The sequence below is a fragment of the Halyomorpha halys genome, unplaced genomic scaffold, assembly GCF_000696795.3.
Source record: "Halyomorpha halys isolate HHAL.00 unplaced genomic scaffold, Hhal_1.1 Scaffold651.1, whole genome shotgun sequence".
Classification (NCBI taxonomy): domain Eukaryota; kingdom Metazoa; phylum Arthropoda; class Insecta; order Hemiptera; family Pentatomidae; genus Halyomorpha; species Halyomorpha halys.
Genome location: NW_027112258.1, coordinates 475,598 through 494,213, shown reverse-complemented (window position 1 = coordinate 494,213; position 18,616 = coordinate 475,598). Strand labels below are relative to the sequence as shown.

The following is an 18,616-nucleotide window of genomic DNA, read 5'->3' as shown; positions in this document are numbered from 1 at the left end:
ACTAGCTAGGGCTCCCGAGGCGTCTTCTATCATGCCGAGAGCGACCCTCCGGGGTGTCAATAGTTCATCCGTCGTGGATTGTTGTTGTTGTTTGGGGCTTTTGGGCGTAAAACCTTAAGGTGATCAACGCCCACGCTTCTCACTTTATAATTCTATTTCAAGATTTGAAATAATTTAATTGTTAATTAAGTTTGAATAATTAATTATTTTAGATTTTTTTATTACATATGACAAACTTTTGGGTTTAGATCTTATTCAAAAGATTATTCCTTTTTAATTATTTAATTTAAGAAAATTAAAACCATTTCTATGTGTTTTTGGTCATCATTCAGGGCATCCGAAACACTCGCACTCCCAATCTACGTAAGTTCATGCAATAGAAATGACATTCCTCAAATATGTGACTGACTGTAAGTACACTGTTGCAGTATTGGCATTTTGGCGGTGGTTGCTTATTGATCAGGTATGCATGAGTTAAATTCGTATGACCTATTCTCAATCTGGTTATAACGACCTCCTCCCTGCGATTGGAACTGTTTGACATCCGTCGTGGATTCTTCGGTCTTAACAGCTTTGACCTCCTGTCCCAGGAATTCAACTTCACCTTCGAACCGCTCAGTATTACGTTTTATTGCGCCTTTACCTTCATATCGTCTGTCTATGGTCCTTATCCATTTTTCCTAATCAGAGTAAAGACCTTCCGGGTGAATTTCTGCATTTTCGATCTCCTTCTTTGTACTTTCCAGGTCTTTTTCAAAGTTCTGAAACTCGATTAACGTTCTTTCAATTCATCCTGACCATATTTCATCTTCATAAGTAATGACACCAGATCTTGCATTTTTCCTACCTGGAATCAAAAAAAAAATTTTTTTCAATTTTTCTTATTCCAAGTTCCACTTCTGAAACCAACTGGAGCGCGTTACCTGGGCAAAGCATCAACAAAGAGCAGAAACTTTTTTTTTATTACAAACTAAAGAGATAATCAAGCTAAAATCTCTCCACAAGGACTATCTGTTCAAAACCACGGCCTATCAAATCACTGTTACTGAATGATTGTTACTTTTAATTATTATCGACCATTTCTCGTCCAACGAGATAACCTCATTAAACTATTTTTTTAGTAAAGAAATGAATTCATAATTTTTTTATTTATTTAAACAAAGTACATAAATTGATGAAGTTATAATGTAAAATAATATGACAAATATATATAAATGTGTTCTGAAAGTGGACAACTTTTGTCCAAGAGGAGTTTAGTTAGCTACAATAAATGCAAAAATAAAAACTTATAAAACGATGTGTTTCATAATTAAATATTCCAATTAACTTAATTGAAACATTATTTCATTATTCTCATTAACTCGTGTCAAGACAGCGTGAAACTGGATGAGTCTTAAGTTTCATGCGCGGTGATTCTGTAGAATTACAAGTGTTCTTAGCATTCAAAATGCACAGCTAACCCAGACCCTTTTGAAATATATCTGCAGTACTTCTTGGTGTAGCGGTGTCAGTCCCAAAGCATAGAGAGGGTGTGTGAAGAACTTATAAGAGCTTATTCATTCAGGACTTTTCAGCTTATTTATCAAAGCGAGGCTACTTAATTTCTTTTCATTTCAAGCTATAGCAATGAACCACAAGGTAATATTTGGAGAAAAAACATACATTGTAGCCATAAAAAACAAACAAAAAAAAAATACCGCTTTTCGAATATTTCAAATGAGATATATAAAAATCCGCGTGGCTCATCATACCTTAACCTAGATCTAAACGTTTGACTCGTGGCACAAAACCAAAATAACTGCAAATGCAAGCAATGCAAGTAAGAAAAGTCGGATCCACATGACTTTGCGTTCCTTAGAGCAAACAAGGAGGACGTCGACTTCGGTCGGCTATCAACTTCGATTTACACTATTTTCATAATGAAAATGAACAAAATAAAAAAGATGGGTGAAATGAAAGAAAATGTAAATATTAGCAAAGTAGATACTGGATCAGAGGATCCCAATTCAGGTTACGCACGATAATTTAGCATGGTTCATTACCAATGTTTTGAACCGTGAAAACACTTTTGAACCATGATGTTTACCCCGCCAGAAAACAGTCGGGCCCACTGTACTGGGTGATAAAAAAATCATAGAAATGGTAACTACCAATAAATTAATTTTTTTTTAAAATTAAATCTTTTTATCAAATACTTTTCAAGTCATTTATCCAGACATATAATTTATATATAAAAATAGATATGAGCTATGTTAAACAAAACACAGAGAGCAAAAGTATTTATCAGAGTTTCTAAAACAGTACTAACTGAGTACAAACGTGTGGATGGACAAGAGCTGGCACGAACGCCTATAGATTTGTGCCGGGCCGGCACTCAACGGGTTGGCTACATATTCAGTCCAACTTGTACAAGCCAGTCAAAATAGCCCATCCACACGCTTGCTGTACTTGAATTAGCCCTTAGTAAATGTGTAGCAACCTCTTTCGAAAAGATTAGTCCTGTCGAATCTGGTGTAGTTACGTTGGTAGTTGACCAAAGATACTGTGATGTATACTTTTCTTCAGTAAAAGTAATGACGTTAAGTTTTCTAGAGGAAAACTAACGATTTCAAAAAAGCGATTTTTCAAATTTGTTACCAAAACGAAGTGACGAGTGGAAGTTATTCCAACAAGGATTTTCCGAGGATCTATACAAAATAAAACCTATTAATTTAATCCTGTATTTATTTTTCAAAATTAATATAAAAACATTATTCTCACTTTTGTACAATTTAGTGGATAATAATGCTAACGTCTGACGCCTTAGGCGATTGATAATTATAGAAAATAAGAATTTTCCCCAAAATCTGAAAGAAAAAAAAATCATCTAATAGAAATAATTCCCTAGAATTGACTTTGAAAGCATGACAAATTTGAATTACACTTAGCCAGTTAATGTGTGCAACCCGTAAACTGTTCCAACGCGTGAATATCAAGGGATCAGGTGGACACCATCTCACAAGGTTAATGTAAATTAGGAACTTTAGATTAATTTAATTTAAAGAACGAATAGACGAAGTTTCAATTCCATTTTAAGAGGGAAATTTAGGCATAGCCGGTGAATTCTGTACCGCCAATTCATACAAGTGGGACGTCTGATAACATTACCCTTACATAATCCCTCACAACCTTTATTCATATTTTTTTCTTTGCAAAATTACCTACTTCTCATGTAATCTCTAGAGGCTTATTGAGACCCATCTCAGTCCTTTGACACCTTGCCAATGATGGTTAATTTTACTACGTCCCTGTAAAATTGTAATGTTTATGTTTCTTTATATACTGTAAAAGCAAAGCTTCATTTGAAAAGATATTTTAGTTTTACAATGACGTGTTTATTGTTGTAAAATATGTTTCGGAGTAAGGTCAGTAGAGTGATAAACTCACAGAAACGTATTTTATTTATGCTGACGTTACGCCTCATCTTCATTTCGCCCTTCACCAGGTTTGACTGCGTGTCGTATTAAATTAATATTTTGTTAATTTATGAAATTTCCTCAGAAAATTCAGGTGGTCTTAAACGTCAGACCGGATCTGTACTATTTTCGATAGAGTATCTCCATTTATCAGAATCCAAAATAAAATTGGTTTCATCAACATTGATCGATGGTATTTGTATAAAAGAAGCTACTTTATTTTATAAACTGCTATGTGAAGTAATTTATGAAAATGTAAAACGGATTTGAATGCAAGAAAAATATCAGTAATAAGTCTTTCAAGTGAGTTTGAGTGAAAGAGCTCCTAGTTTCTATTCAGGAGGAGGTTCGAACAAAGTGAGACAGTTAGCGTTTGGAGACTGGGTGAGGGGGGGGGGTCTTTACTATTCAGAGAATTTTCCTCGGCAATAAGTTTCGTATTATTTTCTTTAGATCTTGGCAGAGTAATTAATGTTTTATAAAGCACTGTGGGGAAAATAGACCTCTCTCTCCGAAGAAAAGTCATTGAAGCAACTAATTTCATAAAAATCATTAGTTATATTTTATTTTATTAATTGAATTGAAGAATATTGGGTGTATTATTAAATCAAATATTAATTGTATCCATGATCTAAACACCCTCGGGGTCTGATGCATGTAGAAATATATTTTAATGTATTCAATAGGCCTATTACAATCGATAATATGTAATATATTTAATTGAACTATCATTTTTAATTAATTTGTAGTGTTGAGCGTTCATTATTTTCGTGTTGTGGCTCCTGGTTTCACCCGCGTAGTAAATGAACAATTGCATGACATAAACCGAATTCATTTAATTCATCTTTTTCATTTATATTTACTGAAATGAAAAGGATAAGCGGGATACAGATCAAATGACAGAAATATTGGTGTGCAAAAATGATTAAATTCGATTATAATTAATAATTAACAATAATAATTCGGTTTTTTTTCTGTATTATTGATTCCCTAAAATATAAAATTACCTATCAAATGTAGTTAATCAACATTATTATTGTAAATAATTCCGCTTACAAAGTAAATTTGACTGTAATTTTTTGTTCCATCTCCTGTAATAATTTTTAAAGAAAAATAAATCCACAATTCTGTCAGTATCACGGAATTGAAACTCGAACTTCTGAATCAGCTAGAAAAGGTTGGTAACTACTTCCTTCCCTAAATCGGAGAAATTAAGGACGTTAAAGGCAAAATTAGTTTTAAAATATTCATTTATAAAACAACAACAAAAAATTTTCTCGAGTGGAAAAGTAAACAACATTCAGATTTCTGAAATATAAACGCGAACTCAACAAATATACAATTTAGAAATAAGAAGGTTTATTTGCCACTCAGCTAATAGCCTAGGCTTCACGGAGGCCAAACAGTCAGGACGTATGCATGTGACAGTTAAGGTAACTGTAGCATACTATCACGATATATTGGTATATATATATGGTCATGCTAAACCTAGAACAATAATTGTTATCACACCATCTATAATACAGTTTGCATTGCGTAAACGGGCAAACATGTTGTTTTTTGCGCCGTAAATTGTTAAAAAAAGTAAACAACACTACTATGCTTGTACACCTATTCAACAAGGCATTACAGTGGAAGTTCACCCTTCCCACTCCCCTAAATTTTACAATTTTCAGTATTTTGATTTGAATTGAAGTTGATATTCCAACCTTCTCCAGTTGTTCCTACAAGTAATTGCAGCTTATGCAAGTAACTGGAACTTCCGATAATCTGATACTTTTCATTACAGATTTTGATAGGAAGTCGGCTTATAAGACGAATTCATATCGGGCTCTTGTCCAACGCGTTCTGAAAGCGTAACTGTAAAACTTGTTTTTGTTTTTTTTTGTTTTTTTACGATTTGCATACATACGGTGTGAACCCCCCTCCCTCCCCCCCCAAAAAATAACATAAAGAACAACAACGTTTCAAAATTGAATTTCTCTTTAGAATTCATAATTGTGATTGTAAGGTTTCTTCATGAAAGCCATTTCAGTCTCCTCTGCCAGTTAAATAAACTCCAATCATAATGACAGAATCTTATAGATTTTAACATTTATAACGATTGGATTTAAAAATGGACACTTAGAGATCTGAAAAGTTGAGCAGTTTGTGGATGAGGAAGTTTCCAGATGCTAAACTGCGGTGCAATAAGGGGCCCAGTAAACCCTTGACAACCTAGATGACGCAGTCCCTTCACAAACCTTATCCAACAAGCTCTCTGGTCTGCCTGCTCTACCTATAATGTCTCCAGTAAACGCAAGACAAATCCTCTACAACATCTCAAAGACCTCATTCAAACCAAGCGCCAGTACAGAACATTATGGCAACGCACAAGACATCCTTCTGATCGTCGCTCATATAACCATTACTGTAAACTAGTTACGAGAGAATTGTCCAACCATCGATCCGAGTCCTTCAATTCCTACCTCTCTTCCCTTTCTACTCACAACAATTTCCTCTGGAACATGACCAAAAGAATCCTAAAATCCAAACATATTTCCTACCTCCTCCGACGAAATGATAGCACATGGGCAGCATCCGACGAAGATAAAGCCGAAGAACTAGCCATTCACCTTTCTCACACATTCACACCTCATCCTGAACTTCATACTGACCTAACCGAAACGATTGAAGAATACCTATCGTCACCAATCCCACTTTCCTTACCTCCTAGAGCAGTCACCCCTTCTGAGGTCAAATATCAACTAAGGATGCTAACTCCTCGTAAATCTCCAGGGTATGATCTTCTGACTTCTTAAATCCTTCGCTAACTTCCTCCCAAAGCTATAATATTCCTTACATATCTCTATAATTATATCCTAAGAACAACCCACTTTCCTATTCTTTGGAAACATTCCATTATAATTCTCTTTCCAAAACCAGGAAAACATCCTAATAATCCTGCTTTCTATAGACCTATCAGCCTACTTCCAATCCTCTCAAAAATTTTTGAAAAAATCCTCCTAAAACGTATCCTATCCATAGTTGAATCACAGAGTTTTCCCGCACATCAATTTGGATTCCGCCCACAGTTCAACAAGGCCTCAGAGTCGTTGACTATATCTCTTCAGCTCTTGAAAAGAAACAATACTGCTCGGGTGCCTTTCTGGACATAGCGCAAGCTTTTGACCGGGTATGGCATACCGGAATGGTTTTCAAACTCAAATCCATATTACCCCAAACCTTATACCTTATCCTCCGCTCCTACCTCTCAGATCGTTCCTTTCGAGTTCGCAGTGGTTCTGAGTACTCAAATATCTACCCCATCGAGGCGGGAGTTCCCCAAGGCAGTGTTCTGAGTCCTGTCCTCTACCTCCTCTTCACTGCTGACATTCCCATCACTCCAGACACGTTTATGGCAACATTTGCCCTATCCTCCCATCCCGATCCTGTAACAGCCTCATCCAATTTCCAAACACACCTCACTCGGATTGAGCAATGGTGCAAAGTCAATGAATCGAAATGCATCCATGCGACTTTCACTCTCCGCCGCAGTTTCTGTCCATCTGTTACTCTTAATAATATTCCTCTACCCAGATCTGACACAGTGCGATACCTCGGATTCATTTAAGACAAAAGATTTACCTGGAACCAACATATTAGACTTAAAAGACAAGAACTCAACAGACGATTCAGCCAACTATGCCGACTGCTCAGCCGGACCTCTCATCTCTCACTAAAAAACAAATTACTAATTTATAAGACTATACTCCGACCTATCTGGACCTACGGACTTGAACTTTGGGGAACAGCTAAACCGTAGAACATCAAACGTATCCAATCATTTCAGTCCAAAATCCTTAGAACCATAGTTAATGCACCTTATTACGTTTCCAACAGAACACTACACCATGACCTACATATCCCTTTTGTTCTTGAACTCCATATAAATACCACCATATAAACCTTTCCGACCATCCTAATCCTTTAGTTCAAACCTTATCTAGTTCCACCCATCCCTACAGCCCACCTATGGTTGGAAGGGCAGTGGCCAAGAGACTTATTAAAATAAAAATGGACAATTGGAGTTCTGGCAATGGTTAGATTCTCCACTCAAGTTGAGTGTTTGCGGCTTTAGCGCACTTGCTCAGCATCCACTGGCTCACTACCAGTGATGCGGCGAGAGGGATACGCTGGGATCTTTTGAGCTCTACTCTACCTCTCACACGTGGGGTATAGAGTGGGCTCAGGGATCCTCAGGTCGATTGTGTAAATTTTGTATATTAGAGTGTAAATGTGACTATAGATTATATTATTTTATTTATTTTTCATACACATAGTTTGATTATGTTAATTTTGTTTATTTGTCTGTTTGTATATATTTTAAAAGAGTATTTATTAATTTTATTTTATTTTATTATGTATGAGATTATTCATCACTATTACCTATTGCCCACAACTGTGTAGTAGATTGTAATATCTACCAATAAATAAAAAGTATTTTAAATAATAAAAACAAAAAAAAAACTGCGGTCCCGGCTCGAATCAGTCCTGGAGAGTCACTTTTATTTCTGTAGCGGTCCCACGACTTGAAAACTTGATCCGCCACCATGGTTAGAATAGATTGGTAACCTCTACATAACTCCCCCTTCCCCTTATGAGAGAAATGACCAGGAAGGGAGACATCGACAAACCGTTATCCAATTTATGAATAAAATGTATGGGGATTTAAATATTTTTCCCCCTTGAAGTTTCTACATTGGTAAATATATATGACTCTCCCTATGATATTGTATAACATTATTTCTTAATACAATAAATAATTACATCTCTAAATAGGCTAATATGTAAAAGTGTGATACGCACATTACAGTTTTCAGTTGGTACTGTATATTTTTAGATTATATTTGTATTCATTATTTATTAATTAATATCAGAAGTTTGTATATAGCAGTTAAAAAACTAAAATATTAATTGTTTCGTTTTTCTTCATTTTACTTTAATACGTAAGATTAATATTACAGGAAATGTAAACCTGTAATATTATTATTTAGATTATTATATATCCTGGACTTTTTTTTTCTTTTCACTAGGGGTTAGTAACCCCCGAATAAAGAGAGAGGCGGATGTGTTGTCTGGCTGGAGGAAGAGGATGCCAGGGGAGAAGGAATAAGGTGAATAATCTGTCGAGTGGGGAGTTGATTGATGCATATGCTCGGGCTGGCCAATTGAGGTGCACTGCAGGGGGAAGTAAGATTAAAGAGCCCAAGGGGTAATTGCATCTCGTGTCGGCACAAATATTTCTCCGCATTAAGGCAACAAAAATCATCAGGGCGCGAAAGGTCTATCAGATGGCAAATTTGATAAAATCGCCTGCATAGTACATTTCGAGGTAACAAAAAAACAATGCTTTTTCCAACGTCAAAAAAGTTGTATATATTAAAAATTGATACAGGGTATAATTGACAAAAAATGTTCGGGACGACCAAAAACAGTGTCCGCTAAACCTGGTTGTTTTATTATCTCCTACAACAGAGGAGGATGATTAAATTTGGGACAGAGGAAAACTCTTGTCATCTCGTCTCTGTTCGATTAAGCGGTTATTTTTAATTTCAACTACCAATGTGAAGTGCAGTACTGAAGGTTTTTCAATAGGAACTAAAGATTCTTGACAAAACAGGGATTTTTAACTCAAGGTTTTTACGTTAGTCAGTTTTATTTGTCTCAGTGCTGAATCGACATGCATCTCTTTAATGCATTCCCAATATAAGGTATATCATGCACATTCGAATAAACAATATAATACTATCTATGGTCCTATATTTTGCTCACACAAGTGATAAATCTGTATTCTGCATAATGGATATATTTATGTCAAAGTTTATGCAATAAGTAATTACGTTGCCCCACTGGAAAGTATTACTACAATTTCAGCTAAGGTTCAACTATGAACACAGGTATCTACGCCCCTGTACAAATTTGTACCGCCTCCATCGACCGTTCTCTAAAGTACCTTTAATTTTTGTATTTAGACATTATTAACCATTTCCCATTTTTATTAGTAATAAAAATTAGATAAATATAAACTTTGGTAGGATTTGATAATTTGCCTAAGTAGATAAGTGGTAAAATAATTTTTAAGTTTTTACCGGAATAAGAGTAGTAATATTGATGTATTTCATTCAGTCGGAAAGCCAAAAATTTTAGAAAAAAATATTATTTAACACATATAGTTGTGGAAGGTAATGAATAAAGACGATAAGGGCCTAAATTAAAAGTCTGTACTAATGGCTTTTATCCTTCTGGGCGCATGGGTAGTGTTTTTCCGTTTCGCCATTTGTGCCAATAATTACTAAATAGTTAGTTTTTTCACTTTCACTTGGCATAAATAATAGCCTTTTAATTGTCAATTGACAGGACAGGACTTAGTTCATGATATCATTCTTAGTATTTTCAATATTGATTTTATAAAAATTTAGCATTGAATGGTTAAGAGGAGGATGTCAATTTTACAAAACTGTTATATTTTTATATTTCTGCCATACTTTTTCAAAAGAAATATATTAAAATTTTTGCAAATTATTAAAATTAGTTTTCTGAAAAAGTTAGAAATTGGAGCTAGTCAACTTATCAACGGAAAGACCTATTCGGAAAATTAGTATAGAAATGTGTCAAATATAAAAATAATTATTTCGAAATGAGTAAGAATGAATTGCAACTTAAAGTATCGTGGTTGTTGTTGTTGGTTGGGGCTTTTGGGCGTAAAACCCTAAGGTCATCAACGCCCACGCTTCTCACTTTATAATTCTATTTCAAGATTTGAAATAATTTAATTGCTAAATAAGTTTGAATAATTAATTATTTTAGATTTTTTTAATATATATGACAAACTTTTGGGCTTAGATCTTATTCAAAGGATTATTCTTTTTTAAGAAAATTAAAACCATTTCTGTTTTTTTTGGTCATCATTCAGGGCATCTGAAACACTCGGTCCCACTCCCAATCTACGTAAGTTCATGCAATAGAAATGACATTCCTCAAATATGTGACTGACTGTAAGTACACTGTTGCAGTATTGACATTTTGGCGGTGGTTGCTTATTGATCAGGTATGCATGAGTTAAATTCGTATGACCTCTTCTCAATCTGGCTATAGCTACCTCCTCACTGCGATTGGAACGGTTTGATGTGGTCCATGGTTTAATCGTTTTTTCAACAGTTTTTAATTTGCTTGGCAGGCTTTCATTCCACATGGCTTGCCAACTAGCTAATATTTCATTTTTCATCGGGAGACTTATTTCTTGGGGTGTCAGAATGGCCGCGCCCCAACCCGGAAGGGCAAGTGCTTGTTTGGCTGCAACGTCCGCCAGTTCATTCCCAGGATGATCCCAGGATCCATATTCCATGGATATGGAGGATTGAGGACTTCCGGGATGGAAAGAGATATTTCTTTAAAGAATTCAATAGCAGTATGTGTTCTTTCTGCCAACGGGAGTGTTGAATTTATTTTATTTCTAAAAAAAATTTGAATATTTGGGTTTGAAGATGCATTTATGTGTAGGATGATCCTTTTGAGGGTATAATTTTGAAATGTAGTTTATCGCCAGTTTTTTCCTTCTGAATAATAGAAGGTATCGTGGTGAGTGAAACTTTTTAATGCACGCACCACAACAGATTTTGTTCCCTGTAATATTTTTTTATTAATTTTAGAAAATATTTATAAAATATAACTAACTATACGCCTATTGTATTTTTTTTTTCTAGCACCTCTAATGGTGAAATTGCCTCTTCGGCTTTTAAGCTTTGCCACTGACTGGTATAGAGGTGCGGGTTAGGGGATGCATGGTTAGGGCCGGAGCGGTGGTTCCCTTGTTAACAGATCTGCTGTTACCCCGATATAGAGTATCCAACCTACACAACAGTTTCACAAGGCTTGAATAATTAGTATAACCCATATATCCTCATTACTGGTAATCATTGGCCTGTGTTCTAATGGGTTCATATCGACCGGAGCGGATACTCCTACCCTCCGGTACAGCAACCCTTTTATAATAACCGCGATTTTACGGTACTAAATCCTCTCCCAATAGCCAGTGTATTATCTATCTTCAGGTCTTCCTGAAACAAAACAACGGCCTCATTATGTTGCGGGACCATTTGTTTTCCCAGCAGAGAATCATTGCAAGGAATAACTCGTTTTAATTGAACCTGTGTAATTAAGTTTTATTTTTCACAAAATATTTCATATAGAACAAGTTGGATAATCTAATACCTAGATCAACAATTAGGAATAAACATGTAAGGAATATAATATAATGCTTATCCAGTAAGAAGGTAAAACTATTTAGGAATAACAATTATTGAAACACAGTGCAACCGCGATTTAGTGGCGTACAGTGGTAGGAAACTGGCGTTTTTGTGCAAAAATTGTTAAGTTTAAATCTTCTGAATTCCTATGTTATTCAGGGTGCTGAATTCAGTAAAGTACATTTATTTTTTTTACTGAAAGTTGAAATATTGAGGAAGTATAGTGCCAGAAAAGGATCAAAAGAAATTTGTGCTTTGAATTAGTATTTACTGAAAAACTAATTCTTCTTGCACGAAAAGGAGTATTAAAAGATATATATTTTTTTATTTTGTGAACCGTTTATAACTGTTGTTAATTTTATTTTTATAAACTAAAGGCAGGGCCACACTCTTTTTCAGTCTGGCCTAAAATTTTTCAATTTCGGTATTGGACGCACAATGTTACTAGTACATTATTGGCAATAATCAACTAATGTTTTATGAGCAAACATAATGAAACCAAACATTGGAAAGAAATATTTGCCAATGTTTAATGGGCCAAGCTGGTCACAAAAGTGGTGTATATATACCTGCAATACTTTAATGAGAATTTATGATATTAGAATTATTTATTTACAATAAAAAGGATGCCATGAATTTCACGCCCTAATAGTTAAGGATGTGATATTGATGTTAGTTGTAGTTTGGAACAAAATTAGTTACGGCATTGTTCGGGTACAATATCGATTTACAATTGAGATTTTTAGCCCTCCATTTTTCTTTCCAATTCTTACTAATCAGGAATGAGTTGTAAACTATTTGATTTGAATTCGGCTGAAAAGCTTACTTTACTTTTGTGACTTATCAATCACACCGTTAGGAGTATAATTTTCCGTCCCCTCATTTCCTGTTTTTAATTTTTATTCCTAAAATATTTTGTTCCATTTCTATCTTAGATGACTTGACTCGAATCCTTAGATGCTACTTCCCAACATGGATCAACCCCATTCAGGCCGGACTTTCGCAGCTGCTCTCAACTTACTGAGACTAACTTCTAGCATCAACAACCATTCCATCGAGGAGCTTCCACCTGAGTCGGTCTTTTTTAACACACCTTACGGCTTGATGAAAGCAGAGCTAACACTTTCTAGGAGTTTTTGTCCACCTTTGCTGTACGACCTTTCTCGAATAGCCCTTGTTCAATCGTCTGTTTAATAACTTTTCTAATCTCTCTTTTTTTTTATTAATTTAATAATTGAAATACACAACTGTTTAAAAAATCCACCGAATATTAATCTAAAGAAACTCGTGTCTATCGGAGATAATAATGTAGGTAAGGTTTACAGCGATCAATAAGCTCCGGATGGATTTCAAAATGTCCATTCTTGATTGATTGCTTTCTGTTGAGGTTTCACTGTTTAGTACATGTGTGGCACAATCATCTTGGCTTAAGGAAAACGTCTACCGTAAGAGAGACATGCCCCGACAGTGTCTTCACTGCCGCAGTATGTACTATTAATCCAAGCGACAGTTCCTAACGTGGCTGTAATGTGTCACCATGAAGCTGGTTTTAACGTTACTGTACTATCAACCTCAAACATAGTGCTACATTACTGCCATGACAACAACTATGATAAAGTTAACACCATTGTAATTACACATGGTAGTGGGCATGTGCTAATTAACCCCAAAACATTTTTTTTTTTAGTTTTAAAAAATAAACATAAAACTATTAAACTAAAAATCAAATTTTTTAAAGCTGTTCAATAATTTTCAATTAATTTTTCAATTTTAAAATATTTTCAAATAAAAAAATATTTCTTGATATTTTTATAAAAAATGAATAGTAACTGTTATTGTGAAATACGAAAATTATTAATAACCCTTTTCGATCCTGCCGGTACCGGTATTATTATTACACATACACATGCGGATACATATGTGGAAAGCGGGGTGACTCAGTGGTAGGGTATTGTGCTTCTAACTCTATGGACCCGGGTTTAAATCCGGCAATGACAGACAATTATTTGTTCTGTTACTGTAGCTGTGAGTCAACCATGTGGATTCAGGAGCCTTCCGGTATATATATATATCCACACATACAATATACAATATACGGTATATATACATACATACATACAAGCGATATCTACCTGACCAATAATATCGATAATATTGATTAGTATTGAAAGTATGTCATTGTGCTCTCATATCCTGATTGTTTTTTATTATTTTTTTATCTGAGCACTCGACATAGTAACAATCTCGTTATAGGTGGAATTGAAAGGGATCATTAAGGGAATTGACACAAATGGACTGCTGTGGTTATTCGTTTGATGAGGTCCTTCTGTTGATTTATCAGTAATTTGTCAAAAGAATAAGTCATAGGTTGACACAACCGCCATTTATGTTTCCATTTTTTCTCGAGACCTTAGATATAATGACTGAGATATCAAGAACCATCTTCGGCCAAAGAGCCCTTGTTATAGGGGCCATTATTCTGTAACTTTTGTTCATTGTCCATGAGGTATAAATATAATGTCTGATCGTTTCCTTCTGTCCATTTGATATAGAAATAAAATAAAACTATAGTTTAAATATATTGAATTTAGAAACAAATATGTTATTTTAAATAGCGGTGTGAGGATGTTGTTGGTAGAAGATAAATAAAATGCATAGTCATAGCGTGGATAAATATTAAGGATTACAATATATTATGAATGATTAATAATAATTAAGGGTTAGAGAACCCCAAGGTTCGATGCCGATTTCACTGTAATCTGTCCAGTGATTCCCGTCTTAACCCAAATACACAATATCAGTTTTGACGCAATCCTCCCACCCAAAATTCGGTCTACCCCTCGTAACAGCAGACAGATCCGTGTTTATTAACTTCTTAGAAATCCATTCGCCCCTAAGCCCTACAACCTCACACGATTATCTTATCGAAATCGAAAAACAGATATTGCCCACCTTTAACTCGATCATTATTATCAATTTATTTTTGTATTTCTAAGAACCATAGCCTCTTAATACTTGATTAAAATTTTTTCACTTGATCAAATGTATTTCCTCCTTCATTGAAATTGGCGTTTCTACTGCTAACTATTTATTTTCTTTTATCGGTATTCATTTCGAAACCTAGTTCTTTACGAGCAATATTAAATATTAATTACTAAAATCTTCAGAATTTATAAATTCTGACGGTATTTTATAAATCTGAATTACTACCTGTTATTTATGGAAATTTGGTTTTAAGATTAATATTTATATTGGAAGAAGAGTGTTCACCGAAAGTAGATAAGATAAGAAGATAGTCTGGGTGGCGGTCAATAAATGTACCAAAATAGTAGAAAAACTATTTATTGTTAACCAACATTTGCAGGGCTTCGGAGGGGCTAAATGAAATTTTATTTTCTTTTTAATAATTTATTTATTGATATTTACAACTGTATACACATATAACAAGTAATTTTGCTGTAGGTGACATAGTAACATGATAAAAACGTGTGGAGAATCTACCCACTGATAGAACTCCAATAACATTTCTAGGGAAGAAGATCTCGAGGCCATCTTCTTTTCAGACGCCTAGGAGGATTATTAGGTAATGAAGGAGAAGCCAGGTTAGAAACAAGTGGATTTGGGTGGTTGAGAAGTTTGCCAAATCGGCAACATATGGAATATTGAGGTCCAGATGGATGACTTGATTTGTGACAAAGTAAGGAGCATTAAGGATTTTACGAAGGATTTTGGACTGTCAGGATTGGATTCTGGAGGAATTTGATGGTTTAGTGGAGCCCCAAAGCTCAACTCCGTATGTCCAGATAGGCCTTATAATAGTCATGTAGATCAGTCTTTTGTAATGGATTAGCAGTAAATGTTGCAATAGTCGGAATCTACGAGCAGTTTCTTGTCTTTTTAGTCTTGTATGAGGATTCCATGTCAGTCGTTTGTCGAGATGTAGTCCTAAGTAACGGATCTGTTCGACAGGAATAAGTGGGGTATTATTAAAGGATATTGTAGGGGTAAATGAAAATAAGATACAAACATTGTAAGAATTGACAGAACATTAAAATAAATATGCAGAGAAAAAAAGGAATATATGTAAAAAAAATTTTTTTTTTTTAAAATGAAGAGCAGTGTAAGAATTGACAAAACATTAAAAAGTAGATAGGAGAGTAATAAAAACACTATTTGTTTTGTTTAATATATGTATAACAGAAATAATAATAATAATTCAAGGAAGTATACAAATAAGTGGATTGGAAACTTGTTATATTTACAACTATTTCTAACGAGTATTTTTCTACATTTTATTACTGTAGTTCTGTAATTAGAATCCTTTTACACCTGGCTGTGTTTATTTGTACCTAATTTCCAATCCACCTATGTTTAAACTTCCTTAAATTATTATCATTATTTCTTTTATATATTTTCTCTCATATTTTCTTATGTTCTGTGTATATTTATTTTAATGTTCTGTTAATCCTTACCATGTTTATATTTTGTTTTCATTTAGTCCTGACCAAGCCCTGGAAAGTGGGGGGAAACCTTGGTTAGCAATAAATAGTTTTTTCAAATATTTTGGTACCTTTACATTTCTATCTCCTTTAATTATTTATCATATTTTTCATTGCTTTTATTTATTCATTTTTGGTATACTAACAATGAACGATGTTTAATTACTCCCAATAAAAAATAATTTAAATGCTTTATAAAAAGCCATTTTGAAAAGTCGGCATTTGAGCCTTGTCAGGCTATTTGAATGAGGGTAAGAACTGGCTGATATTAAACAACATTTAATTCTTCGTTTATACCAGCTAAAGCTTAAACGATTGAACCGTTTTCTAGAAAAGTGTGAAAATTGTAAAATAAATAATATAAATTTCCACTTCCAGTAAAAATTGTGCATCCCAAAACTTTCACTCACCACCTTACTTTGAAACGAAATTAATCCTTGCCCATTTCAAAACAGCTATTTCTTTATAACTTACTAATCAATTTTCTTTGTCAAATCAGATGGTTCTCTTTTATCACTACTGAAAGTAATATCATCAGGGAGGAAGAAAAATGTCATACAACCTGACACTGACATCTCTCATACATATTTATGTTTTACACATGTGGACAGGGCAATGTTCCCACAAACTATCACCCCTGTACAGACCACACCTTCAAAGAACCTTTTTCCCGTTCTTGCTTGGATCTCATTGGTCATCCCCCCCCCCCAACTATTAGTCGAGGAACCTACAATATTATTGGGCTTTCCCACCATCTAATTTTAAGAAACCCAATTAAATGAATTCCGTTTGTCCCTCACTTCTAAACTACACAAAATAGAAAATTTGATTGGACGAAGTCGCCCCTTTCTAGTTTAGCATCCTCTTCCTATATTTATTTTTATGTTTATATTCTGTGGCCAAAGGGCAGAAGATTAGAATAGTTACTAGGCTTAAGAGAAGAATTTCTCAGCCCTAGTTTGTAAGAAGTTAGTTTCAATGTTGATATAACGTTGTATTTTACAACAAAAAGTAAATCTGTAGAGTACGTGAATTCGCATAAAAACGTTTTGGTGAAAAATCATAGATACGATTATTTTTTAAGATTGCATTACTTCCCTCAATTGTATTACCAATATGTATACATTTTATATATTTGTAAGTGGAAGCAGTAATGGTATATATATTTAATTCATGATAATTAACTCAAATATTCGAGTTAAATTAAAGGTTGGTCAAATGTGAATGACAAAACACTGATGAAAGAAATGTTCCGAAACCTAACCAGACGAGAACAATTAAAATTCAGTGGGCACACATCGAAATGTTGAATGGTTTGAAGTGGCCCTTCAGTAACGACCGGCATTAAAAGATTTTTTAATTAACGTAAAACGGAAGGAATAAATAAAATTTACAAGGGAATCGGTAGCCGCGAATATGTTTCTTTATTTTTTTCATTTATTTTATTTAAGCTGACATTTTTTATCTTTGGAACTGTTGTTGTATTAATTTGTTATTGAAAAATGTTCATTATACACGATAATTAAGTGATTATGTTAATAAGTAATAATAGTCTATAAATAAATAACTATACATTACATGTTTATTTTTCTCTCTTTCATGGCACATTAAAAATATAAATAGGTCTTTGAGATATTAGTTGAGCCTGTTTGTTATTTGGTGTTGATTCTTAAATCAATAATATTCCTTATCACAGCATTAATCATGAGTTTATTCTCAGATGAATCACACAGTTAAAAATATGTAAATGTTAACAATTGTGTGATTCAGCTAAAAATATATTATATTATTCCTCTATAGCTAATAATGGAAATATATTTCCCTGATTTAATATAGCTTAGATGTATACGATTTTTATGCATCATCCATTTCAATATTCAGTCTGTTATTCAATTATTTTGTGTCTGTAAAAGAAAACAATTTTTTCTAGACTAAAATTCAATGTTGACCACTTTCCGGAACGATTCTTATCTACAGCAGATTGGTTCCTTCTGTAGAATTATTTTTTATTTTATTTTTTTTTAGAATGGTCTGAGCGGCATTGAAAAGGAAATAAAGAGCAATTTTCTTTTTCTTTTAAAGAGATATAATAGCAATTTATATTCCAATACTAAAAAATAATGAGATATTGGACAATATTTCATTTAATACCTTCTCATAATCATGTTTATGTCATACGTTAATCAATTCGATGACGCCTATTGGTAATTCTTGTGATTTAAATTGATTAATTAATTATCTATATAACTGTATTATATAATCTATGCGATATTTAAACATTTGATATGACATGAGCAGTCATTATTGTAAATAGTAATGTTTTCCTGTTAATAAAGAGCTGGGAAATACATATAAAATAATTTGTGTGTGTATA

General features: G+C 33.8%; 1 protein-coding gene across 1 annotated transcript in view; it reads right to left on the bottom strand.

Annotated features, from left to right (window-relative positions):
- Positions 1–788: 788 nt before the first annotated feature.
- LOC136796452 (histone-lysine N-methyltransferase SETMAR-like) overlaps positions 789–18,616 on the bottom strand; it is a 21,099-nt gene continuing 3,271 nt past the window's right edge. The window contains exon 2 of the mRNA XM_067050234.1: positions 789–847. Coding sequence (XP_066906335.1) covers positions 789–847 — 59 coding nt within the window. The remainder of the gene's footprint in view (positions 848–18,616) is intronic.